Source organism: Prinia subflava, chromosome 5, assembly GCF_021018805.1.
Source record: "Prinia subflava isolate CZ2003 ecotype Zambia chromosome 5, Cam_Psub_1.2, whole genome shotgun sequence".
Classification (NCBI taxonomy): Eukaryota; Metazoa; Chordata; class Aves; order Passeriformes; family Cisticolidae; genus Prinia; species Prinia subflava.
The window spans coordinates 25,284,181-25,310,945 of record NC_086251.1 but is presented as its reverse complement, the minus strand read 5'-3'; the positions used below and the strand labels follow the sequence as shown (position 1 = coordinate 25,310,945).

At 45.9% G+C, this 26,765-nt stretch overlaps 1 protein-coding gene across 2 annotated transcripts; it reads left to right on the top strand.

Annotated features, from left to right (window-relative positions):
• Positions 1 to 678: 678 nt before the first annotated feature.
• On the top strand, positions 679 to 23,786 carry CRY2 (cryptochrome circadian regulator 2). 2 transcript variants are annotated; one of them, XM_063398505.1, is made up of 12 exons: positions 679 to 1,207; positions 4,014 to 4,122; positions 7,619 to 7,761; positions 14,690 to 14,874; positions 16,187 to 16,275; positions 17,362 to 17,502; positions 17,994 to 18,305; positions 19,354 to 19,505; positions 19,632 to 19,834; positions 20,291 to 20,380; positions 20,886 to 21,024; positions 21,509 to 23,786. In XM_063398505.1, the coding sequence occupies exons 1-11, from the start codon at positions 1,017 to 1,019 to the stop codon at positions 21,020 to 21,022; spliced, it is 1,752 nt and encodes a 583-aa protein (XP_063254575.1). In that variant the 5' UTR covers positions 679 to 1,016; the 3' UTR covers positions 21,023 to 21,024; positions 21,509 to 23,786. The 2 variants fall into 2 exon arrangements, with proteins under 2 accessions (XP_063254575.1, XP_063254574.1); XM_063398504.1 differs by having other exon boundaries at positions 684 to 1,207; positions 20,883 to 21,024.
• Positions 23,787 to 26,765: the final 2,979 nt, after the last annotated feature.

Sequence of the window (26,765 nt, the reverse complement as noted above, 5' to 3'; positions counted from 1 at the left end):
CAGTGGCCTTTCTGGTGGAGGAGTGATCTTGGCCTCTGTCACTCGGTGACAGGCAGGAGAGGAAAATTTACTCTGAAACTGCTGTAGGGTGGGGATCCCAGGGTTTGCAACACTTTACCCTCTTTGTAGGGGGTAGATTTGTATTGAACATGGGGTTCTTCCCCATGCCCTTGTTTCAGGAAACTTGTTCCATGTTTATTTTTTAGCTCCTCTAGTGTGTGCAGTTTGCTTTTGATTTGTTCCTTTTAGATACCCCCAGGGCCAGCTCAGCGAAGCCTTCAATGCAATGAGTTTTGCTCAGCTGCATCAATCCTATTGCTTGGAACTTGCTGCTGAGCAGATCTACAGAAATCTCTGCCCAACCCACCCCACCCCCTGTCTGGTTCTATGCAATAGAGTATGTCTGTGCTGCGATTTCTGGTTCCTGGGGTCAGCAGCAACATCCTGTGGCAAGCTGTGATGTTACACCAGCTTTCTAAATCCCTGGCCCTTTAAAACACGAAGTTACTCCCATAGCGATCCTGAGCAATCCCTACCATTGCTTCATACCCTGCTCCGTGGATCGTACATCATGTACCGTGCCCCGTGAGTGATGTCTGGCCACACCTACCGAAGAACACTCCATTTCTGCCCAGAATATGTTCCTGTTGAATTTGGGGGGGTGGAAGGGCCTCCTGCTCCAGGTTTCATGGCCACAGGTACCTTTTCGATGCAGGCAGCCGTTTGGGGTCCTTGAACATTTTTTTGTTGTTTTATCTTTTCTTACTGGGAAGGTGGATTTTGCATGTTGGCCTGTGGCGGCCAGCCCTGCTGCCTGCACTCGGGGGTCGCTCTCTGTCTCCCCGGGGGTGCCAGCGACATTTCCGGGGCGGTTTCAGCCGCGGGCGGCGGGGCCGCTGGGGGGCAGCACCGCGCGCCTCGCGCTGCGCCCGCCCCGCTCCTCCGCGCTGATTGGCTGTCGCCGCGCGCGCCAGTCACGCGGCGGGGGGGCGGGGCCCGCGGTCCGGGCGGCGGCGATGGCGGCGGCGGCCGCGCTGGGCCCGGCGCCGGCCCTGTGCCGCTCCGTGCACTGGTTCCGCCGCGGACTGCGGCTCCACGACAACCCGGCGCTGCAGGAAGCGCTGCGGGATGCCACGTCCCTCCGCTGCATCTATATCCTAGACCCTTGGTTCGCCGCCTCCTCCGCCGTGGGCATCAACCGCTGGCGGTGAGTGGCACCGGGCCTGCGGGCCGGGGGTGGGACCGTGCGGGACGAGGAGGCTCCCGCGGCACCGGAGCGCTCTGGGCGCCGTGAGGGCCGTGTCGCTCAGGCCGCAGCAGCACACGCTTCCGTATCGGGCCCACTTACTGCTCCTCCGGCCCTCCCGCAGGAGAGCGGCCGTGCCTCGTCCGCTTGGCCTCGGCGCGGTGTTCTCAGCCTGTGCGAGTGACTGTGTGGGAGGATGCCTCCAACTTTATGTAATGTCATTAGGCTTTATCAGTGAGGCGAATGTATGAGAGCAGCAACCGATGGACATTTAGCTTTGGGAAACCCCTTTCCCTGAATTTAGAGAGGACGGCAGAGAATCCTCAGCTTGGTGGCTGCACGCCGCCTCCCCTCTGCCCTTGGGCTGCCGGCGCGCGTAGGCATGTGCGCACGCAGCTGCCTTCCTCCCGTCACGCAGACTTTTCACGGAAATACACATCGGCTGCTGCTGAGAAACTAGGGATGAAGCTGTATGGGCTCTTCCTCATCTCTGCAAATGGAAAAATGCATACCATGAGTCATATCTGTGCAAAGATCAAGACCTCATGTACCTGTAGCCAGTAGTATTACATAATGCTGTTGTGTCAGATCTCAGCAACCTAAACATTTGGAACTCCAATCCAGATAGGGATTCTCCTGGTCAAGACTCCCCTGCAAACAAGTGAAGCGGATCTCTCACCACCCCCTCAGAGGAAGTCGACAGAAAACTACCTGGCTAAAGATGCTTTGAGAGCTCTTGGAAATGTCATGTGGCTGTGCACTAGGGAAACTGTAGTTGTAATTAATTGCCTGGCCTGTGTACCTTAGCTTCATCTCAAGGAATGGGATTGTATGGGTCATATCTTTCTAGAATCTCACAGCAGAGGATGGCTTAAAAATTGTAAATGTGCAGAAGTTACCTCAGTGTAGTCATTCAAAGTACAGAAAATTGTGAATTGTTATAGGAGTCTGAACTAATCTTTCCACAGACCAGAGTTTCTGCAGGCAGCAGCAGACAGAAATGCCTTTCACGTGCTGCTGTTGTTGCTGACTGTCCTCATTTGGAAGAACCAAAGTGGTGCCACAACAGATTAATTCCTGATCTGCTTAATCCTTGTTTGTTTCCACCGTCTTTGTGAAGGGAGGGAAACAGTTAGGAGTCTTCTTTATGTTTAATCTTGGAATATATGAGCAAGCAAAGTTTTTAAAAATAATGTTTTCTAGGAGGTGTGGAACTACTGCAGATGTCAGAAATGAGCACCACTGGCTGTTAGGCAAAATACATATTAGCAAGTTAGTTATGTTGGTCAAAGTTCCATTCATTCCCATTGTGAGCCCTGGCTTTGTTTCGCTGATTTTTTAATCCAAATATTTGTATTCAGAGTTCTGTTCTTCAAAGACAAATGCTTATGTTTTACCTAGTTCTCACAAATTTATCATGTTGAAAATCCCTTGTTATTTAACAGCACAGCATGTGTGAGTCATATGGGACTAACGCTTGTTAAAATTTTTACAACACCTGGGACACTTGATGCTCATACTTAATAAATGGAAAGTGGGCTGGGGCTCAGGGAGTGGATTGTTTAGGCTACCTGGGCCTGGTTCGGGGTGCTCTCCTTTGTGATAGAGTTCCCTTCTTTCTGTGAACCCTGCACCCTTTTCTCCCTCCAGAAGTGCAGAGCGCACTTGTTCTGTGTGGAAGCTCGCAGTTCACATTGGGCGGTGCAGCTGAGGAGAGAGAAGTTACCACCTTGCAGTGCAGTTGAAGCTTGGCTTTCCTTAGCTGTGGGTGGGCTTTAGGGAGCTGAGGTCGATACTTCTGGCAGATCCCACTGCAGAGTGGGCAGAGAGAATGGAGGGAAAGGTAAGGCTTGGCAGGCTCGCTTACAAAGGGTTGTGTGTTTACCAGCAGTGCCAGGTGCTGAGGAGACAGTAAAGTTTAAAGCTGGTGTCTTTTGCAGAGTTAAACAAAACAAAGTGAAGTTATATGTGGATGGGCAGATGTGTGACTGGGAAAGCAAATACTATGCATTTAGTGTTTTATAGCTTAGTGGGGGATCAGGAAGACATACCATTAAATGCAGAAAGCACTTACATGGCTTTCTAGAGTTTAGGGGTGAGAGGGAATAGATTAATATCTTGGTATCCTCTCATCTCTCTGCCTTCATGGTGCAAGGTGAATTGCAGTTCTCTTTGCAGTTATTCAAAGTACAGATGATTCTTGCCTCGGGAGATCTTGGTGCTCAGTCTTGTGCTACTGATGAGCTAGGAGAGCACACTTCTCTGCTGTGACATGGTGTATTTGTAGCTAGAACTGTAAAACCTGCACAGTTCTTGCAGTGTTTCATTACTTTCCTCGGAGTAATGCATCAAAAATTTTCTGCTGCATATGCAAAATCCCTTTTTGCCCCAAAACCCGTGAAAAAATGTACAGTAGGGAATTACATGGTTTATGCTTTTCTCTGTGTAATGTGGAGAGAAGAGTTGACAAGGGTGTTATCCCACCTCTGAGGGAGAACGTGGGAAGTGGATTGCAGTAAGAAGAAAATCCTGGAAATCTCTTGAATCTGGACAAGCATAAATTGCGTATGAGTGAATGGGAGCTGCAATCTCATAAAAGTTGTTAGACAGACCAGAGATAAATATGAATTCTTGTTTTCTGGTTCTTGTCCAAACTTCCAATTTGATTTGGTAATGCAGGTTTGCTGAAGTTCCATGCAAATTCTCATTTGCCTTTTAGCTGTAACCCACCTGACTGACACTAACTGCTGTTGTTTCTTCTCTGCAGATTTCTTCTCCAGTCCCTGGAAGATCTGGACAACAGTTTAAGGAAACTGAATTCTCGCTTGTTTGTCGTGCGAGGGCAGCCAACAGATGTCTTCCCAAGACTCTTTAAAGTAAGAGAATAATTTTTTGGAGCATAATGATAAAAATTGATGACCTGGTGCTAAACTTGCTCTCACTCCCTAATGAATGGTGATTCCCTCAACATCTCTATAACTACTTCTTCACTATGACAAACTTCCCTCCTTAACTACAACTAGCTAACTACTACTTGTAAAGGCCAGCTTGGGAGCCAGGTCCGCACCCGAACTCAGACGTGCCAAGAAATGTACTTGTAGGGTGTAATCTAGTATCAGGGTACTCAAGCTGCTCTTTTTGGATGGTGGTCTTGAACTTTGGATTCTCTAAGTCACCTGTCACATGGCTGCTTTGTGAAACACAGACCCTTCTTTGTTGTGAGCTTCTTCCCTAGTGGCTGTTTGCTTACTGCAGTTTTTACTTAGGAATACTGCTGTGTCCATAGACCTTTACAGGCAACAGAAGAAAGAACACTGATCTGTATGTGAATTGCAAATAGGATTTTGTGTTAAAATTTCAAAATTCAGGAGCTTTTATGTTAGCTGACCTTCCTTTTCTTTTTCTGTTCAAGACTGCAGTTTAGTAATCTCAGCAGTAGGATGGATACAGCTGGAGTCAAGCATCCTGTTTATATGCTGTTTAGGATGTGGAATATGCAGTTACCTTGGTGATCAATAATGGATTAGTGGGGTACATCTCTAAAGTGATATGTCAGTGCTGCAGATGTCAGGGCTAACAAGAGCATCTTCTTGAATATCAGGGCTTCTCATACAGTATCTTCTTCTCTGTCCTGCTCTAAGATTGTATTTCCCAATGTCTTTGAACCTTTTTGACAATGTCTTCGATAATGTTACAAAACTAAATGAAAAAATCATGGCTCCCAATAGTCGTGTGAGTTGGGAGTGTCATGAAGGCTGTGCCTTACATATGATTGATGGAATTAGTGTCCCCCAAATCCTACTATAGGCCAGCTGCAGAGAAGGAGAGGTAAACTTAAATCTGTGCTCTCCTTCTGTAAATGGTTCTGATGTGTATTTTCTGGAGGAGAGCAGTTAGTACTGGGGAGAGGAACTGGACTGTGCAGATGAGAGGGGGCAGTGATACTTATTTTGGCTTCTGCATCTTAACACATGACACAAACTATGTGTTGCTTTCAGCCTTTTCAAAGTCTGGATTATTTTTATCTTTTGATCTGCAAATAAGTTCCAGCTAATAGTAGTTCATGCTCTCTTTAGTTTAGGGTATTCAAAGGATAATTAAAACTTTATCAGAGAAAAATGTCCACTTCTGTTAAAGAACAAAAATGTTGGCAGAAGTTTGGAGAGATTGGTTGTGTAATCAGCCAGAACTGCTTTTTGCTGCAGTCTGTTTTGTCTGGGCAGGTGAGTTGATGAATATGTCAGATATGCTGTAATAGAGCTGAAAAAACTAGAGGGAAGTTTATGCTATTCCATGGCAAATGTATGGCTTTGGTAGGGACTGAGGCCTCTCCAGAGCTGCTGCACTGAACACTGAATCAGCAGCAGCTCATGCCTTGCTGTCAGCTTTTGTGGAGAGGAGAGTTATGTCACATTTGCTACTGCAATACTTACAATGTAATTACTGCTCTCGCTGCTAGTAGCTGAGCTATGCTGTCACTGACAGTCACTGCAAAGGCAGTGCATGGATACCATGACAAGTGTACTTGTTAGCAATGTGTTAACCTTTGCAGAAGGTTTTTGTCTCACTTCTTCTGAATAAATGTCTGTAGTTTTGCCTCTTCTATAAAAGTGCACTGTTTGTTCACTGAAGTGCTCTCAATCCCTCTGGTATTTTTCCCCCTACAGTTTTCTTTGCTCTAAGTTTGATACTAAGAGGCAAGTTGTCAGTCATGACTTTTGTTTGTCTGCAGCAATTTACTGTTATACAGGTAACAGATTCTCTGGTTGGTTGTGCTCTGCTTGCTGTGTACTACTGCATCACATAGAGCAGTGGCCTTCTCAAAACTATAGGAAATACATGAATTTAAAGCGTTGGATGCTTACGTAAAATCCCTGTAAGCCTTAATGGTTTTTTATTCCATTCTTTCAAGGTAGTAATGTATATGCTTTGAGATCAAATCCATCTTTTCCAAGCCTTCCAGTTGATACTGACTTTCTTACAGAAGAAAGTTAGTTTAAAATGAAGCTGTTAAATCACGTAGGAGCAAGACAGGGCCTGGAATGTGTCTGTCTGACCCCTGCTCTGAGTTATGGATGCTGTCATGTTCTTACTTTGAAAAATGGGTGGAGGATGTCTTTAAGATGTATGTTATGGTACATAACTGGTTCATTTCTCTGTCCTTAAAATTAGTTTGAGGGCTGAATCTGCAAGTTTAGAATAGTAGGTGGCTTGTACAGTTGTTTTCTGCTTCTAAATCCCCTTCCCCATCTTTGGTATTATTTCTAATGGTCTGCAGGGAACTAACCACATTTGTTCTTTGTGCTTTGCTTCTGTTTCGCAGGTAGAAAAGTCTCCTGTATATACAGGGGTGATTTAGACTGTCTCACTAGAAGAAAAATTCTTAGTTGTGTGAGGGTTTTTTTAAATGTCTGTAGATTTCTGGTTGTGTTTGCTAAACAAATCTGTGGGCTGCTGCTCTGCTTGATGGATGTCTCGGGAGGGTCGCTGTGGAAACCATTAAACTTCTTCTCATAGGATTCGTTTTCTGAGCAAAAAAAACTAGGCCATAGACTTTGAGAACAATCTGTGCTCTAGAAAAGCCTGGAAGAGGCTGAGTGCTCTTCCATAAGGCCTATGCCATGTAATTTGTGATGGATCTATTAAAGGTATGAAGATCAGAATAAGTGCATGGCTTGTCTAGGAGGGCTGGAACTAGGTGATCTTTAAGGTTCCTTCCAACCCCAACCATTCTATAATTCTACAATACTAAAATAACTCCAAAAGGCGGGACTTTATATCTGAATTGCAGTATCATACTCTACTGTGCACACCAGAAAGGTTCACTTAGTGATGTCCTGTGTCCTGCAATTTCCTGTTTCTTTCTGTTTGAGTTGGACATTGGTTTCCTATTGTGTGAAGTCTTTAAAGAGACATCAGGAAAAATTTAGAATGTATTGATTTTATTTAATGTGCTACATAAGAACACAGGGTGTTGAGCAGAACTTCTGTTGAAAGACTTTTCGCTTTTTCTACAAATGCTGGAAGAGGATGGTAGGGTTACTTCAGGACAGCATGTGCAACAAAACGTGGTATTGGTAGGCTCAGGGACTGAGCTGAAACCTAAGAACAGTAATAGAGAAGAACTGAACCTCCTCTGATGTGTTTTAAACCTGACATCCACAAATTTGCATAACAGATGTGATGTTTGCTAGAGCTGATAAAACTGTTGCTTCTTCAGTTATCTCAAATCCAGATTGCTGTTCCTTACAGCAACACTCTCAAAGCTTCCAGAACTTTAAACTGCTCAGGAATTCTGAAATCTTCATTTGTAATTGTGCTGGTTAGAAATAGTCTTCTGTTTGACAGCTGGGTGTATTGTTTTTCTTGCAGGAATGGGGAGTCACTCGTCTCACCTTTGAATACGACTCGGAGCCGTTTGGAAAGGAGAGGGATGCAGCTATCGTCAAACTGGCCAAGGAGGCTGGTGTGGAGGTGGTGATAGAGAACTCCCACACCCTCTATGACCTGGACAGGTACGGGGAGAGAAAGGGCAGAGGTGCTGTCTGGGCTAGGCTGGGATTGTCCTGTCTGCAAAGACTTCAGGCTCTTCCATTACACTGATCACTGTCATGCTGAGTGAGCCTATAAGGATTACTCTGCACACTCCACTTTTGATTAGAACACGTCAAAGTGCTCACAGTGACGTGAATGTACAGAAAGGTGTTGTCTCAAGCTTATTAAACTCTGTACTGGAGTGTCATTTCATTAGCTCAGCCATGTCCTATTGATTGCTCTCCTTGAGCATGTCCTCAGTGTATGGACTGCTCTTTTTTTTTTTTTTGCTTCATTGTAATAAAGGTAGTTGAGCTGTTGTCTCAAACAGGTTATGAAAGCAGGGTTTTTAACTGAGAGCTGGAAGAAGTGAAACAAGGTAGGTTGGGACAAACTTTCCTTTTTCTGAAACCTGTATGGTTTGTCTTTGTTGTGTGTTTGCCGTGTTTGTTGTTTTGATGATGAGTTTTATATATTTATTTATATGCATAATCTTTCTATATACATGTGATTTTAAACGGTGGTGACAGTCTTTCAGTTAAGAATCTAGGATATGCTTGACTTCAAAGTCAGTACAATGTTTCAGTGCTGTTCTTTCCCCCTTTTTTTTCCCCCTTTTCTTCGTGATGTGACTTGGGCCAGTAATGCTGAATGTAATTTTCTCCTATAAATATTTAACATCCGTAATTTCCTATGGGAAGGGGCTTTACATTAGCACGTGTTGTGTGGAAATGTTTGTCTCTGGAGTGAGGAGGATTCTTGAACCTGTCTCGTGAGCAAGTGCTGCTTTCTAATTCTGCATTAGGAAACTGTTTATTAACAATGCTTATTACATCCTTACCCCTCCAATGTCAGTGGCCATCACATTCTTCTTCATGTCTCCTATGTCTTTTCCAAAGTGGAGAGTTTCAGGTGGAATCTGTTCTACATCTCTTGTAAGTTTCATCACCTTTCTTTATACTTCCAAGTATTTCTAGAGGTGGAGAGCAGTGGTGAAAATGACAACTAGTGTGCAAAATGTAGAAGCAACATGGTTTTTAGAATGCTGTAATGTGTCTTGTCTTTTCCTAACAGTCCTTAGCATTATTTCTGCTTTTTCTGAGTGCTGCTAAACATTAAACTGATGTCTCAGGGCTTTCTGCCACAATGGTCATAGCTATTTGAAAGGCTGCTACTGTGTAAGTTTAGGATTGCATAGCTATGCATGTGGAGGAACAACATGACCAACACTGCAATTTAATCTGATATTTTTGGCAGCTGGTTATGTGTTACATAGGGAAATTTTTAAGTTGCCTTTTATCTTTAGCTATCCGAGATAGCCTATTGCGTCAGTAAACTTTATCATCATGCTCTTTCTTGTCCCTTCCCAAATATTTTGTAAAATATATTGAGCAGCAGAAGCCCTAGCTCAGTTCTGTGTAGGACTTCTCTTCCTGTTGGAAAAGAGATTCCTTCTCTAATTCTGTATATCAAAGAATTTTCTGTCAGCATGGACCTTTCCTTTATTGCAAATTATTGTGGTTTCTTAAATTTTTTTCAGGGAGGGATCTAGTCAGATGGCTTCTCAAAATTCACATAATATATATCAACTAAATCTCTCTTGCCCCAGGCTCAAATGTCTCTAATAGATTTTCAGGCACAACTTCCCTTTTACCAAGGCCAAATTAGCCCTCAAGCATATTGCATAAATCCATGTATTCACTATTTCCCATTAGTATTTTCTACCCATCTGTCTACTGCTCATATCAGTCTTTATTTGTCCCTCTGATGCCCCTGAAATGCCTTTAAAATCTGGAGTTGTATTTACTTTCCTTTTTCCCTCATAGTATTTGGACAGTTTTATATTATATGCAGCAGCTATCAGTTTGTGTATTTCATTACGTCCTTTACAATTTCTAGGTGAATATTTGGTGGCCCTGGCAAGCTTTTCAAACATTGCATTGTTTTGTGGCACTTTTTCCTGGTGTCCCAATCTGTCACAGCATCTGATGCATTTTCTTAAAAAAAACCCAAGAGTCATAACTTCCCTAGATACCTCCATAGTGAGTACACTTGGAAAAATATATGCAGGGGTTTTCTTCTGCTGTTACAGTCTCTCCTTTCTTTAATGAGTTGATCACCTCTTTGCCCTATAAATATCTTGGAGTGTCTCTAAAGGGGATGTTTTTCGTTTGTTTGGGTTTTTTTTACTACTTTTTAAAAAGGTTTCTCTTTCATTTTAACTTTCGTTTAGATTAGGAGGTGCAAGAAGGCTGTGGTTCTGAATTTAACCTACCAAAATTTGGTGGGTTTCTATCATTGTCTTAATTTTCCCAAAAGATTCTGCCTCTGTTGTCTTAGCTGATGCTATTCTTTAATTGTTTTGACTCTTATGATCGTTCTGAAATACTTCACATCTGTATGGTATTGTTGCTCCTGGAAGGGTGTTAAATCGATGCATGCTAAAGTCACAGTTAGAGCAGGCAAGTGATAACTAACATTTTCAGATATACCTCACTGTCTAAGACTAAATCATGAATTGACACTCCTTGTGGGTTCTTGATTTCTTGTTCCATAGAGCAGTCATTTATGGCAACTAGAAAACTGGGTTTTGGCAGGTAATGGGATGTGATAGATGCCCAGTCTTTGTGGATGTACTTGAAGTCTCCAGTTACTCTGACAGTTCTTGGTTCTTGGCATCTCTGAGATTTCCCAGCAGGTGGTAATACAGTTTTCATACTGTTTCTCCTGGAAGTCCCAAAGTATCTCTCCTTCAGCTGTGTTACCCAGTCTTCTAACTTACTCAACCCTCTCACTTGTCCCTCTGCTCAACCTAATGGGTTTTTTTGTATAATAAGCAGGTGGTAATAATACCTGGTGGTGGCATCCTGCTTCTCATCTTTCTTTAATCAGGTTTCTGACAAGATTGTCAGCCCAGTTTCAAACAATTTAGACTAATCTTTCACTTCTACATAAATGAATCCAGCACTTCTCTTGTCCCCAGCAGTGTGTTCCTGGTACCATCTCCACCAGTTCCTTTTAAACATTTGCCAAGAGCTTGTTTAGTTAACTTGTGAATTTGGCCAGTTTTACGCAGTATGAAGAATGTCTCCCTTGTTGGCACTGCCAGCATAGCTGTGTGATTATCAGAGCATCTTTCCCAAACAAGGGAAGGGTATAGAAAGGGATATCCTCTTCCCCAAAACAAGGAGAGGGGTATAGAAAATGAACATTAGTGCTGGAAAATACTGAGAAGAAAATCTGGGAATTCCCTATCAAGATAGCAATGTTCAGATTGTAGAAGTCAGACAGAAAAGATAATCTCTTGGGTATCAGCTTAGCCTGCTCATAAGCATTTACTTGACAATTACTCTGTTTGACAACTTCCAAATGACCAGTTGTTTTGTCTCTTCCCTGGATCTGCCTGTTTTCTCCTCCTTGGAATCTAAATTCTTTGTAGTGTGTTTACTGATGGTCAGCCCTGTGATTTCTGTAATCCCAGGCAGGCTGGGTTGTTCAGAGGGAGTGGTTTAGGTCAGAAAAGAACACTGTGATCTTGTGTCTTTGTAGCGTACCTCAGGATCAGCTTTTCCTCAGATACCCTAGCCTAAGGCTGAAATGTGTGCTGACAGTGGAATGTGTTCTCATAGGAGCACGTACTAACTTAAAGGAGCCAAGCATGGGGAGGCGTACATGCCTTGCTGCTTCTGCAGTTCAGTACACTATGCCAAAAAGGTGGGTTATTTCTAAGAAGGTTTACTCAAACTTCTGCCTGTCACATCTTGCTGTCCTCTCCTTGCATGGTGCTCTGGTGTCAGGTGTTTTCCCCCACTGCAGATAGCCAGCCTGTCACCAAGTCACTTCTTCCTCTCTCATCTTCTCAGTATGTGTTTCTGCAGAAGCTGAATTGTTTGTTCTTTGTTCAGCATCTGTTGGATGGGCAGATCAGTTGGTTATCTCCATCTCCTCTCTGAATCTGTAGGAAATAGCCCTTGTTCTATGTACGCAGAGCCCTCCATGAGCTCTCTGGAGCAGGGATTTGGATCAGAGCAATTGCGTAAGCTGGCAAGGCCAACAAAACAGTCCCCGTGAGTTGGTAGTGGGGTGCGCTGGGCAGCCGGCGTGCCGAGTGCTGGCAGCCAGCCCTTCCTCCCGCAAGGAAGCAGGGGAGCACATTCAGTGCCTTGCCAGAACCCAGCCTTGTCATTTGCAAGCCAGGGTGTCAGGTATTTGAGGCCAGCAGCTTTCCTAGGCTCATTAGCCATCCTGCAGGGGCACTGCTGTGGAGATGATTCAGAAGCTGATACCTGTGAGGGCGTACATTCGAGTCTGCAGATACTCTGCTGTCACAGGTGACTGACTGTAGGATAACCTTATAATCATAGCAGTGCTAGAATTTTTTGGTCAGGTTTGGGTTTCCTGCTTTCCTGAGGTGAAGTGTGACTGATGGTGGAACGTACCTTCATGACTTCTGACATCTACTGCCAGATATTGCTGGACAGCATATTGCTAGTTTGGTAGAACAGCCAGTTTGGGGTGTGCTCACTAACTCATGTTAGGTTCTGTGTGATGAATACAGCGATTCTCTGTCCCACATCCAGAAAACTAGAACAACTGCCGCATGTGGCAAATTGGGCTGGGGGAGATGGATGAAGCAGGGGTATAAAATCCTGGGTAGGGGCCTCCCTTTTTTAGTCATTGGAAAGTCCTGTGAAAGTGTATGGCCTGGATTAGAAGGTCAGTGTGAGGAACGGAAGGACTCCTGCTTGGGGAGCTTACTGTACAATTTTTTGTACAGAAAGCTGAACAGTACTACAATACCCAGTAAGTGTAGTATAATATCCCATATTGTGCTATACCTGATATTCAATACTTCTTTTCCTGCAGTTTTGTGAAAGGTCCAGATTTAGTGCATAATGCCAGTATCACGTGCTGTGAAATGTGCAATTTGTCTATCTTAAAATATTTGTGTCCCAGATCCAGTAACTCTAGGAATTCAGGAGCCATGCTAGGTAACTTCACTCCTATTCACATCCTTGAGGATTTCAAGTACAGACACTAGCATCCATCTGCTAGTCACAGTGATTTGCTCCAAGGAGCTAGCTGTCCACAGAAGTTTTAGCTGTGGATTTTGTACAATGGTGTGGACCTCTGACTGAACGGCAGCTTTAGCAGGACTGAAAAAAGAGTCAGTGTGGAAGAATAGCTTCCCTGCCCCCATTCCAAGCACCTCAGGGCAAACATGGTGCCGCTTTGTCACGTTTTCTCTTCCAAGCTCTGAATTCCTATGGAAACAAGTGAGCCTCTCTACAGTGCTGTAACTGGAAATGCCTCACTTCTCATCTAGTGGAAACACTGATTTTCTGGGGATCTTTGACTGGTCTTGTCTGAGGGCTCACAGAGCAGCCACAGAGAAGAGTGTGGTGGGTAGTATTCATGAATTCTGTCATTTCTTGCCATCTCTGGGGTGGAACATGGAGACAGCAAAAAAGTGTATGCAGGAAAGCAGAGGAGATGCGATCTGGTGTGGTGATGCAGGACAGAACGTGTTGGCTGTAAGACAAATGGAAATACGTCTGTCTCTGTGTATGTCAGTGTCAGAGTGCTGTGCCCACACCATGGCAAGTTTCTAGCCTGGCAATAAAATATACAGTACTTTGCACTCCGTGCACATCCCGATCGCCTTTCCTCCCTCCCTGCCCTGTTCGTGAATGTCTTTATCTCCCGGTGTTTACAACTTAAAAGCAGAAAACCAGGAGGAAACTGCAGACTTCGTTTTTAATGTGTCCAGCCGTGCTGCCCGTGGGGAGGGCTCCGCTTCCCTCGGGCGGGCCGTGTGGAAGGGCTGGCTGCCGGCCGGGGCCGCTGCCGGTGCGGCCGGGGCCGGGTCAGCGCGGAGCACACGTGCGGAGCGCCCGGCGCCGGCGTGTCGCTCCGCCCCGCCACACGTGCGGCCCCGGGGACAGGGGCGGCACATGGCGCCCGCCGAGCGCTCGGCTGTAAGCCCGGCCCCTTGCATAAGATGTTGATTGTAATGGGCGGCGAAGGCTGCTGGGCTGCAGCTCCTCTGTGAGCTGTGGGGTTGCCTGCCTGCGCTTTATGTAATGCTGGCGATCCCTGTGCTGTCGGCTTTGCAGTTAACTCCTTCCACTCCTGCAGGAGAGGGGTTAAAAATGGCATCTTTCAGCCTGGGGAAGTTTCCTTGCCCAGGGGGCTTCTCAAAGCTCTGTTCCAGAAAAAATGACTGCATGGCCCCAGCAGGCTGTGGATGCTTAGTGAAGTAGAGGAATGGGGAACCTTGACTGTCTTTGTCTGTAATGTGGTCTGACACAGGTCAATACCATGAGACAGGGCTGCTCGTGACGTTATGGCATGGAGGAGGATAGTGATCTCTCTAATCACAGGGAGAGAGGAATGATGCAAACTGGGATTTGTCTCATCCAAGACATGTGGAGGAGGGGTCACCAACAGGCTGAGTCTTCTGTGTCAGACAAGAAGGAAGTATAGCCAGAATCAGGTTAGGATATCACAAGGGAGGGGGCAACAGATGCAGGTCTAGGATTTGGTGCCTTGGGGAGACAGGCAGTAATCAGATAGAGATTTTATACAGGGGTCTGATGAGCTCTAGGAGAGAGATGTGATGTTCAGCTTGATTCAGCTGGAGGAGCTGTTTTGGGTTGGGTTTTTTTCCTATGGAGATGAGGAATTATGTGATGTTTTGTCTTCTGATGTATTTTAGTATTTTGTTTGTTTGGTTTTAACATCCCTTTGAGGAATGCATCAAGTGAAATGTAGGTCTATAAGGATTTCTGTATCCAGAGCGAAAGGCTATCCTGAGCAGAGATAGCAGGGTCCTGTTTGGATGCCATTTCCTTGTGTTTTCTGTGGTAGTGAGGCTGTGTTGTTTCACCTTGTTTATTTTATCTCCAGAATAATTGAGCTGAATGGCCACAAGCCACCCCTCACCTACAAGCGCTTCCAGGCCATCATTAGCCGTATGGAGCTCCCAAAGAAGCCAGTGAGCACTGTAATAAGTCAGCAAATGGAAACATGTAAAGTGGACATCCAGGAAAACCATGACGATGTCTATGGGGTCCCATCCCTGGAAGAGCTGGGTATGTGTCAAGAGTAAAGGCAAGGATTACTGCCAGCTGAAACAGGTTTTAGTGGAACTGTTTCCAGTGGCTGGCACATGTTCTCACCTGACATGGGCTGCCTCTAGCCATAGAATGGCCTCATTTTTTCAGCAAGTGCCAGACCTTGTGATAACACACTGGTGTCCCTTGCACTGCTGTTGGTGCCCAGCATCCCCTTTAGCGTTGCTCTGAAGTGCTCTGCATCTGTCCTTGTGTTCTCTGCTATACTGATCATGTAACCACTGTACTAGGATCTCATGTCCTCACCACCTGCTTTCCTCCTGCTGCAGTCTCAGGCACCTTGTGTAACAGAACTGAAGAGGTAAACTAACTGTGTAACAGGTTTAGGTAATTTCATTCAATTATTGCCAAGCAGCACCAATTTGGGAACTTGGCAAGATAAAAGTTATCACAAAAATTCTTTTCACTCATCCTGCTGTGCCTTACAGTCCTGTAAGACTTGAAGAAGGAGAATGAATAGCTGAGGCATGAGGAATGCAAGACCTACATCAGAGGAGTGAATCTAAATGCAAGGGAGGAAAGGACTAATGCAGAATACTGTCTGCGTGTCTGTGGCTGGAGGTCCATACCAGCTTTACAGGAAATATCTCCCAGTAACTTAAGGCACAGTTTCGACAGTCGTGTAAAAGCATGGGGCTTCACAACAGGAGTATCCTAAGGGCTGCATCCTGCATGGATCTACTTTCTTTATTGTCTGGCCAAATGTGAGACTGCCTGTAACCTTACACAGCTCTGCTTGCTGCCAGGGGAGGCTCCTCTGTCTGCCCAGAGCAGTACAGGGAGACTGCATTATTGCTTCCCCCTTTGCAGTGGTTCATTTGTGCTAATCCAGTGCCTTGCCCAGCACCAGCCTCAGCAGAACAGGAGCCTCACCAGAGCAGCTGAGCTATCTAGTGAGCTGCTGATGTCGATGGCAAGGTGTTTTGTAAGGCAGAGCTGTGGAGCAGATGTTTCGTTGCCAGCTGCTCTGGCCTTTGGAGCAGAGCCCTGTGGGTAGTGCTGACACACCAGAGAATGCTGGCTGTGAGCGATGGGGAAAGTCACCTTAAGGCTGCCTGAAGCATTGCAGGGAGAGGCCCTTGAAGTGTAGTGTCATGAGCAGGCTCTCCCCATATCCTACATGATTTGCCTGCTGTACAAGGATTAGAACAGCGAGTAAGCCGTGTTAGGCAACTGTAGTATGTACTGTCTTGCTGTTGTTAATGCATAATCCCATATCTATCCCTTTGTCTAGGCATGGCTTCAAATCTTACAAAGTTCTTTCTCTCAGGCTTTCCTACAGATGGTCTTGCCCCTGCAGTTTGGCAAGGAGGGGAGACAGAAGCTCTGGCACGGCTGGATAAACACTTGGAAAGAAAGGTAACCCTTTATTTAAGTGGCGATTCCTGCAGACTGTGTCTCCAAATGAAAAACGTAGTGTTGCCCATTACCACATTCCCTGTTCTTCTTAGTAGTGATCATAGCATTCACCCCTGGAAAGGAGTGTGTGCTGTTGTTGGAGTATTCCTGTGATCTTAGGTTTAGTGTGGAGCAGGGAGCTCATGGGCTTCCTCAGGTCCAAAAATTCAGAGCAGTATATTATTTATGTTACTGTTTGAAGCACATTGGACTCTTTTCCTTTGTTTTGCTTCTCAGTTTCCTTTAGAGGAGTGCAAACTTGAAAATTCTCCTGTTAAGTTGTTCAGTCCCTGCTGCACACTGCATACCATCTCTTTTTATCTTTGCCTGAGGTATTAGTGCAAGTGTATGCTTATAAAAGAATGCCTTCCCCTAGTCCATCAGCTTCTTAATAGGTTGTCTCACTGGCTGGCATTCTTTGAGCCCCTTGTTGAAATAATCAGATTTTATTCAGTGGGGCTGGTGTTCTTGATTATAGTGCACAAGGCAAGCAATTTGGCAGCTGGGTCATCTTTAATTACTTTGAAAGTATGACTCAATTTTAACCATTTTGTGCTTCTTTAATGCTGGATGGCTTGATGTCAGTTATGGAAATTAAAGCATAAATACTTGTGCTGAAGAGAGAATAAATTCTCAACATAATGCCAACATTATGTTTAACATTTCATAACCACAAAAGGTTCTAGATTTCCCAAGTTTTCTTGTTCATGTGTGAAATGAGATACACATACCTGGACATAACCAGTTGTATTAGCTTATATCCCTAGGAACTTTTAGGGTTGTTAGCTCCTGTACACAAAGCAAATTAATCCTCTTGGGCAAAATAACTGACTGGTTTAAATCCTGGAGCAAAAGTTTTGCATTTTGTGAATGGGGCATGGGGATTGGGATTGCCTGCTGGAGATGTCTCTCAGCAGTGGCTGGAAGTAAATAGAAGAGACTGTGCTGTCAGATGTGAGTGGCTTCACCACCTGCACAGAGGCTTGCCTTTAGCAGTGTACCACAAACACAAGGGAGTTTTGGCTCATTTCTCCTGAATCTGTCTAGGCATGGGTTGCAAATTACGAAAGACCAAGGATGAATGCCAATTCATTGCTGGCCAGCCCTACAGGACTCAGTCCCTACCTGCGCTTTGGCTGCTTGTCCTGCCGCCTGTTTTACTATCGTCTCTGGGAGCTGTATAAGAAGGTAAGACAAAAGGTTCACCTGGACAGCAGGTGGGGTTTGAGGATATATAGCATGATGCTGGTTGCCAGACAGTGTGCCAGAATTGGTGCAAAAGATACAGTTGCCTCCCTAATGTTTGATCGTTGGGCTGAGCTTGTCACTGCTACAAGAGGAGGCTTTTGGGTCACAAAGTAGTTCTCCTGTATGTACTCATACAGGCCTTAAATCTGGTGGTACCTTGTTCTTCAGTCTGGACTTCTGTGTTACAAGGCATGGTAGAGCATTTTACTGTGAGTTTTACATTGTTCCAGTCACTTGTCATTGCACTGAGTGAACCTGTGTCAGTGCTCTGACTTTACCATCTGGGCTTTCTGATGGGGTTGATCTGGCGCTGAGCTCCTTTATGGCAGTGGCTGACTTGGGAAATGTGTGTAAGTGCCTGGTGCCTCACAGCTGAGCTTCCTGAAGCCAACATTTGTGTGCTGGTGGACACCCATGTTTGCTCCCCACAGGTGAAGCGGAACAGCACACCCCCCCTCTCTCTGTACGGACAGCTCCTGTGGCGGGAGTTCTTCTACACAGCAGCTACCAACAACCCAAAGTTTGACCGCATGGAGGGGAATCCCATCTGCATACAGATCCCCTGGGACAGGAACCCTGAAGCCTTGGCAAAGTGGGCAGAGGGCAAGACAGGCTTCCCTTGGATTGATGCAATCATGACCCAACTGAGACAAGAAGGGTGGATCCACCATCTGGCCAGGCATGCGGTGGCCTGCTTCCTGACCAGGGGTGACCTCTGGATCAGCTGGGAGTCAGGAGTAAGGGTGAGTCCTGGCATTTTCAGATATTTGCAGGAGGCCGTAAGGAAAACAAAGTCTCCCTGGCACTTGCTGCAAGGATGGGCACACAGGTATGGCTTTTGCTTTATGTGTAAAAGGTGCATGGAAGAGAGGATTTGCTAGCAGTCTCTTGGCCAGCCAACAGCCTGACTTCTTTCTAACTAAGGCTAATGGTATCACAAGCCTCAAGTAACCATAACTAAATGTGTTTGGGACCCACTGGTAAATATGCACTAGGGTTTGGGGGGCCTTTTAGTTTGGGGTTTGGTTTTTTTTGTAAAAAATTCTCTCAGTCCATCTGTTTTCTTTGCAAGTTTAATGTCATTTCTTAACTGGACCTTTTTCCTCCTGATAAAATCCATCACCGTGCTGGTCAGGGAGCGCTCCATGACTGTGAAATCTGAGTCTAAAGTCTCTCAAGGAAAGAGGTAAAAGACCCTCCTCTTGGGCCATCTGAAGGGACAGACAGATGTACCAGTGTACATACTGCCTTACACAAAAAAAGTGGAGGCAGGAGTATCTAGTCACAAAGCTGACAAAGAGCATATTTGAAAGTGTTGCCTAAAGTGCAGCATCTGTGCATGGATGTGAGTGAGTTACTGCTGAAACCTTTTGCCTCGCGGCGGTAGTGTGCTCTGGGACCTTCAGAGGGGTTCTTTCTTCTTGCTTTGGTGCACGTTCTTCTGTGCAGCACCCTCTTCTTCCTAAGGCAGGTGCTTTACACTTGTTATGCCTGCCAGGCTAGGATCAATACTCAAAGCTTGCTGCAACACTAGGTAGTGATTTAGTCTGTAGCTGCATGAGAGATAAGCCAGCGCTTTATCTGTGTGAGCAGACAGTGCCTCCCTAAGTGAAAGCGTCAGCAAGTGAGAAACTTGGACCAGCCAACTGACTTCAGCCAGCAGATCACCTCAGTGCTGCTGCTCTGTTCTCATAGCTCTGTGCCTGCCTTTTGGAATAGCGTCTTGGGTCCAACTGCCACCAAGTCCTGCCCAGGGAAGGTCTCAGTGCCTTTGTCCTCCAATTGCTGCAGGTGTTTGATGAATTGTTGCTGGATGCAGATTTCAGTGTGAACGCAGGCAGCTGGATGTGGCTCTCGTGCAGCGCGTTCTTCCAACAGTTCTTCCACTGTTACTGTCCTGTGGGCTTCGGACGGCGCACAGATCCCAGTGGTGACTATGTGAAGTAAGTGATGTTACTGGAGCTCATCTTTGTTTCTGCATCTGGAAGCTGAAGTCAATCAGTGGCTCACAGGTGCACAGCAGTTCCTGTGCATTGTGTGTGCTGCACTGCTTTTTACTTGTGTTGCAGGAGGTATCTGCCCAAACTAAAGGGTTTTCCCTCACGATATATCTATGAACCGTGGAATGCCCCAGAGTCTGTGCAGAAGGCAGCCAAGTGCATCATTGGGGTGGACTATCCCAAACCCATGGTGAACCACGCAGAGACCAGCCGACTGAACATCGAGCGCATGAAGCAGATCTACCAGCAGCTGTCACGCTATAGGGGCCTTTGTAAGTACCAGCAATTGTAAAAGCTTGTGTCTTTAATAGGAGATAAAATACTGTGAGGAAAGGTCATGATTTAAAATAGGTATTGTCTCTCTGGCCTGTCCTTGCAAGAGGAAGCAGTGCCTGCCAAACCTGCTCAGTTGGTTTCCAGAGGGAGCTCCATTATGTTCTCAGGCTGCTAAGAGTGGAGTTTGTTTAGGTCTGAGAGCTGCTGATAATCTGTATACCACCACTGGTCCATTCTTCACTTTGTAAGAAAACCTCAGCAGTGTATTCTAAATGAATTTACTGCTGGATCACGGTGTTTGTCTGTAGTCAGCACTGGGTCAGTGCAGCTCTGAACTCCTCCTGCTTTGCGATATGGATGTGCTGTTTGGTGATGACTAAGGTATTTCTATGAAAAGCTTCTCCTAGCCCAGGTGTGTTTTGTTTAACTAAGATCTTCTTGCCATTCTCTAGGTTTGCTGGCCTCCGTCCCTTCTTGTGTGGAAGATCTCAGTGGCCCAGTCACAGACTCGGCTTCAGGGCAGGGCTGCAACACCAGTACAGGTGAGTTGGAGCTAATTTGTGTGCTTTTGATTTTCATGTCACCTTAAAGGTTATAGGCAGGAGACGATCCTTTTCTAATAAGAAGAGGGTGTGTAGCTAGGAAAACAGATTACATTCACATCCCTTTACGCTTTCTTCGAAACGCCCCAGTGAGCCTTCAGTTCTAAAAGGGCTGAAGAATAAGAGTTCATTAATCTTTTATTGCCTGTATGGGGATCATATGTAGCCACTTGAGGGAGAAGTGCAGATCACTGTAGGGTTAATCAGGTATAATTAAGCTGTCGTCTGTCAAAGGAGGACACTTTTGTGTTTGTTCTGGGTGACTTAATTCTGCTTTTAACAAAGATTTTTTGGTAGAAGTTTTCAGGGAGGCTGTGACCAAATGTCTCTGTGCTTGTGCAGTTTTCTTTTTCCCAGCTCTGTGGTGGGTTAGGCCAGGGTGTACTTGTGAGGCCATCTAAACACAGGAGAACCTTTGCAGTGACTCTTCCTCTTTTTACAGCAGTGAGGCTGTCTCAAGCAGACCAGGCTTCTCCAAAACGCAAACACGAGGGAGCGGAAGAGCCATGCCCTGAAGAACTGTACAAACGAGCCAAAGTGACAGGTCTCCCCACTTCAGAGATCCCTGGAAAGAGTTTGTGATCGTGAGTAGCTCCTACTGTGATCTGGCTTAAATTACCTGGTTCTAGAAGCTAATAAGGCTCAATCTTTACTCCCACCCTTTTAATTAACAAAATGGGCTTCCTTGTGGAGGGATGTGTAAGGCTCCTAAGTGTAATTCTACAGCCCAGAAATCTGGCAGTGCTCTGTCTGCCGGTTGTTTGGATTTTGTGTAACTCGCTGTTAGCTCCGTTGTGCGGTGGAGAGCAGAGCCCTGCCGCTGGAGCTGCCACAGAGCACAGGTGTTGGTGTGTTTGCTCTTGTGAGGCCGCTTCTCCTTCCAACCAGTGGGCTCCCAGTCAGGTTTTCCCATCTGGTGAGGGTATGCTAGAGCAGGAGAGCAAGCAGGTCACTCTTCTGCCTGCAATGCTTCAGATCCCAGGAGGGAAGGAGCTGGTCATATGTTCTCCCAACTTTTTGGTATGACAGGAGGGGTCAAGGCAAATTCTCTTTTATTTTCTCCTACAGCCAGCAACAAGCGCCTTGCAAGTGAAGAGGGAGAGTGCTGAAGAGGTCACTGGAAGAGTAGGAACTGCTGTCACAGAGAGACTGGAACTCGCGATCCACAACAGAAAATCCAGGGTCTCATGTAACTGTGTAATTCCAATAGCTGCCACAGAAGGGCACTGCATTACTTGTGCTTGGGAATATTAGGCTTTCTGGTCTCCAGAGAGCCAAATACATCTTTTCTCAGCCATTCCCAAAATCTGCCCATGTTGAAAAGGGCAAGAACATTGTCAACTTGCTCAGTCCCAGGTGTGTCTTTCTTTTCTGACAGTGGCTCAGTGCACATGACTTGATGCATTGATGTAGGAGTCAGCATCAGCACATCTCAGAAATGGTGAACATCTTTTCTCATCAATAGTACTTGGTAGTGATGTATGCTGATACATTCAAATTATAGTAGGAGTTAATAAGGAAGCTGCTACAATGTCAAAAATACAGTACCCATCCTACGAGAGAACAGGGAAAACCTGGTATTTCTTTCATTAGGCTAGGCTGATGAGGAAGGAAATGCTTTCTGAGTAAATCAAGGTAATGCTTATGTGGGATGGAAGCAGAATGAAGGTTAACTGTAGCACAAGAACAGATACACCTGAGAGGCCCTTAAAACTTTCCCTTCAAAAGAACCTTGCAGCTGCGAGGTGAACTGTAGTGCTATTGCCTGGAATGGGCAGCTTCAGAGGTGTTTGACATCTGGGGAAGAGGAACTCCCTACAGCTCCTTGAAAGGAGGCAGCCAGGTAGGGGTTGGTCTTTTCTCCAAGGCAACCAGTAACAGGACAAGACACAGTGTTATGCTGCACTGGTGGAAGTTAAGGCTTGATGTTAAGAAATAGTTCTTCACAGAAAGAATGGTTGGGCATTGGAACAGGCTGCCCAGAGAAGTGGTGGAGTCACCATCCCGGAGGTGTTTAAGAAAAGATTGGATGTGGCACTCAGTGCCATGGTCTAGTTGACATTGATGTTAGGTCATAGGTTGGATTTAATGATCCTAGTAGTATTTTCCAACCTTGTTGATTCTGAGAAGGAGGAATTCTTCAGAGAATAAGATCATCCCTTGATAGGAGCAAAGCAGTATCTCAGAATAGATCTGATCCAAGTAATAAGGAAGCTACACCTGGGCCCAGCACTCTACAGCATTTCCTTCCCTGAATGGGAGCTCTCCAGTGGAGCTTGTGTCTGGTGTGTAGCCTGTGCAGTGCCTCATACTGATAGAGGATGTGTTACACATCGGCTCCTTGAAGTGAGTCTTCCTCGAGCTCAGAGTCCAGTGTCCATTCTGTTTGCCCTTTTCTGTATTGGCATCTGTGTTTTGAATTTCCACACAGTAAACTCCTGTACCTGCCCACTGCTCCTCCTTGCCACTTGCATTCATGCTGGTGCTTTGTAGCCTAGCGAGGTGATTGTGCAGCTTTCCTGGCTCTTAACCATACACTCCTTGCTGAGTCCTGTCACTTGTCAGGTCAGCGCAGAGCTGACAGAGCACCTCTGCCTGCCACCAAAGAGTGCAAGGGAGGGTAGTACTGCCGAAGATTCCCTCTTGTGGCTATTTCCAAGAGGAATTAGATTGAGTAGCTCGTCCCATGCAAATGGGCTGCTGTTGGCACTGTTTTCATTTCCTGTCCAAAACCTTTCATCGCTGCCTGACACAGATTGTGTGGGGCTATATGTGAGCTTATGCAACTAACTGCCTGGGGAGTACAGGAGTTGTCTCCCACTGGGATAATCAGATTCGGTTTTGGAGCCTGTGTTTGAACCCAGAGCAACAGGGCTGCGAATAGAAACTGAGTCAAATGTACCTGAGAAACCTGAAGTGGTTGAATGGAGTCTGTGAATACATTTAATGACTAGCTGAATAACCTTTCCTTCCCATTCCCTGGGGCATTGATCTTACGTTCTTTTTCTGCAGAGAATCCACTGGGCAGACTGAACAGGTAAACAAAGAGTCACTTTTCTTAACCTTACTTTCTTCTAAACTACTGTTAATAGTCTGCCTGGTGGATAACCCAGTCATCAACAGGTCTTGTCCCCTTCAGTCTGACCCAGCTGTTACTCCCATTGTCTTGGAGGTAGAAAGGTATAAAGAGATACTCCCCTACCCCCATCTTCTGCTGCAGAGAGAAGGGGGAAAACATGCACTTTGTTCACATAGGTTACAGAAATTGTGACTTCTGTCATTTGGAGAGTTTCATGCTTAGGCAATGGTCTGTAAATACAACTTTTTATAAATGTCTTTAACCCTCTTTTTGCTGTCATCCAGATTATTTCACTTGGGAAATGGAATTTTTGGGGCTGGATCTGTGGGGGTTAAGAGTCAAAGAGAGGGGAGGCTACATCTCCTAAGTGATCTAGAAGGCTTTGTGGAGGTGGGGGAGATCACATTTGCAAGGTTTCTGTTGGTACCTGGTATATGGGTGGTGGTATTTGGAAGAGACGCAGCTCAGGTAGTACCACTGGGAATGACACAAACAATTCAGGCCAGCCAAAGAAAGGTAAGGGAAAAGCTCGCTTCAAGAAATCTTTAAGTAGGCTGGAATTCATCCACTCTGGCATCTTTTCCCAACTGAAATGATAAAGGTGGGTAAAACTGTGTGACAAGTAGAGAATGACTGCTCATTGTTTTTGTTAATATTTAGAATTGGATATCTTTGGTTAAAGTACAAGATGGCAGATTGTACCAGTCTACACCTTGCTTAGCTGTGTGACAAGTTTCTCCTTAGTTGTGGGTTCTGACAGTTTGAGTTGAAAAAGACTTGGACAGTTCTTGGGAAAGAAAAAGCCATCAGTCACCACTAGTAAAGACACCATCTTTATTTCAGAAGCAGCAGAGGACTGCTGGAGGCTGTTGTAAAGAAAGTAGTGTGAAATGGATACCAGTTTGGGGGTTTCTGTTTCCTGTTTTCTGTGTCTCAGGGCAAGCTGGCAATACCTGACCTGACATAAGCACTCACTGCTCGGGCAGAGGGAGCAGTTGCTGTTTGATGCTCTGAGAGCAGTGGCTTTGGGATGCTCCCCAGTGTGGTGTGAAGGCTTCTTTCAGCCGAGGGTGGGTACTGGTGCAGAGAAGTCCTACCGAGCTGTGAGCAGTTACTCAACTTGGGTATCCTGTCAGTGACTGAGCCTCGGCTAATGACTTCTAAGTTATGAACTGGTATTAAATACAGTAGACTTAACAATCTAATAACTAGCAAGGACACAGTTAAATTCTTGTGCATCCTGCCATCCTCCTTGGTGCTCCTGTGTAGACCCACTTAGTGGAACCTCTATCTTAGCAGAATTACATGAGGTATGTTACTTTTCCTAGTAACCAGCAAGGCTTAGGAAGTTCATGTAGCCATGAAGTTCCTTGTCGAGGCTCAGCAGTGGGGCTGATCTGGGGTATCAGGACCTGAGCTCATGGTATTGCTGAACTGTTCTCTTGTTTTTGGCAAGGACCTTCTGGTCTTGAGAAAGTAAAACTTCAGTGCTTGGGGTGGCTCACACATGGCAAAGACCTTTTGAAAACAGCAGCCTGTGCCTTAGAAGATTACAAGCCAGAATGGCAGTAAACTCAGTCCAGCTTCTTCTAGCCAGAGTGTAATAATGTAAATTGGAGCTGGAGAGGTTGGGTCTGTGGCTCCTCCTCTGTGTTGGCCAGGATATCTGTTTTACCCATCAAAGGAACAATGGGGATGTGGCTCAGGATTGGAAATGGGTAACCTTGGATTGCCAGCAGAGACTCGACTGCCTGCTCCACGTGCTAGTGCTTGAGAAAATTCCCTTCCTCCATGTCTCTTCTGTCAGCACAAGGAAATAGCTGGAGTGGCTTCAGGAGGGGCTGGCTGAAAATAGAAAACACACCTGGATATGAAGAGATGGAGCTGGAAATGTGGCCATTTGAGGCAGAGGAGGAAAGAGCAGTGAGAAGGATGCCTGATGGAAAGAGAGGAGAGTGCTGGTTTGGTATCACAGCTGAATCTGGGTGGAGATCAAGTGGTTCAGCTGGGGCACAGGAGCAGAAAAACTTCTCTCAGCACATAACCTCTCCTCAGGTTTCCTGTAAGGCTGGGAATAGTTGGTATGAAGTGAACCGGATGGTCAGCTGGACAATTTGAAAGAGAAAATGCAGCAGATGCCTTGTGAGCAGAGATGCTGGCTAGGACGGAAGTGCAGTCTCTTAATTTGCAGCAGATGTATGTGCACTCTCCCGGGGCCTGTGCCCTACTGTGCATCTAAGGAATAGACCTGACTGACAGCAGTGCAGCTGGAAAGGTCAAAATGGATCTCCTGCCAGGCCAGCCTGAGCCAGGGCTGGCAACGTGACTAAAGGTTGGGTCACTAAGGGGTAAACTTCTGGTGCTTGGCATCCAAGCAGAAGGTGAGCTGCAGTGGTGGTAATTTGGCTGTGGGACAAGGCAGCAGCCTTATCTTCTGCCCCTGCTCAGACGCCAAATAACAGCAATGCTGCAGAGAAATCACATTTTGGTAAGCGGGGTTTGTGCTTTGAGATGGAGCTGCACCAAAACTCCTCCAAAGCTCCCTGAGTGAATGCTGGTGAGTCTCTTGGGTCTTGCATGTAATACAGTTCAGTCTGTGCATCCAAACGGCAAAGGGCACACTCAGATCATTGTCAGGAGGCTGCCCCAGGGTTACCTCTGCATGGTGGGCCTGGGGTTGCGTGCTTGTCTCCATGCTAGTCCAGGAGTAACATCTCTTTCCAGTTTTTCTGGCAGGAGACTAAGACTCCTGAGAGAGAGGACTGTATGCCTTGGAGGGCTCTGCTTGCTGCTCTCTGGAGAAGCAGCTGACGTCCTGGGTCTTGGCCAAGAACTAATACCATCGCCTCAATGGCAGTCAGCTCTGCCCTGTGAGAAACACTGACGGGACTGGATGTATCTTTGATGTTTGAACTGCTACAGGAGTGCCACTCGTGCCATTCAGGACTGTCACACACAGGGACTGGGAGCACAGTGGATGTGCAGAGAATAGGGAAACTTCTCTTGTTCAGGTACAGGAGTAGCCTTGGGATCTAAAAATACTGATGCTGTCCACTTGTGTGCACAGTACAACCTGAACAGTTTTCTGAGATAGCCTGCAAAGCATGGGGAGAAGAGGCAGGGAAGAGAAACTGGCTCAGGCTGGTAAGGAAGAGTAGCAGCAATGAGCACCCACCCAAGATAAAATGCTTCTTGGGACATAGCTGGATGCAAAAGTGGGTCTGCCCTTTCTGGGGAGAAACCTGA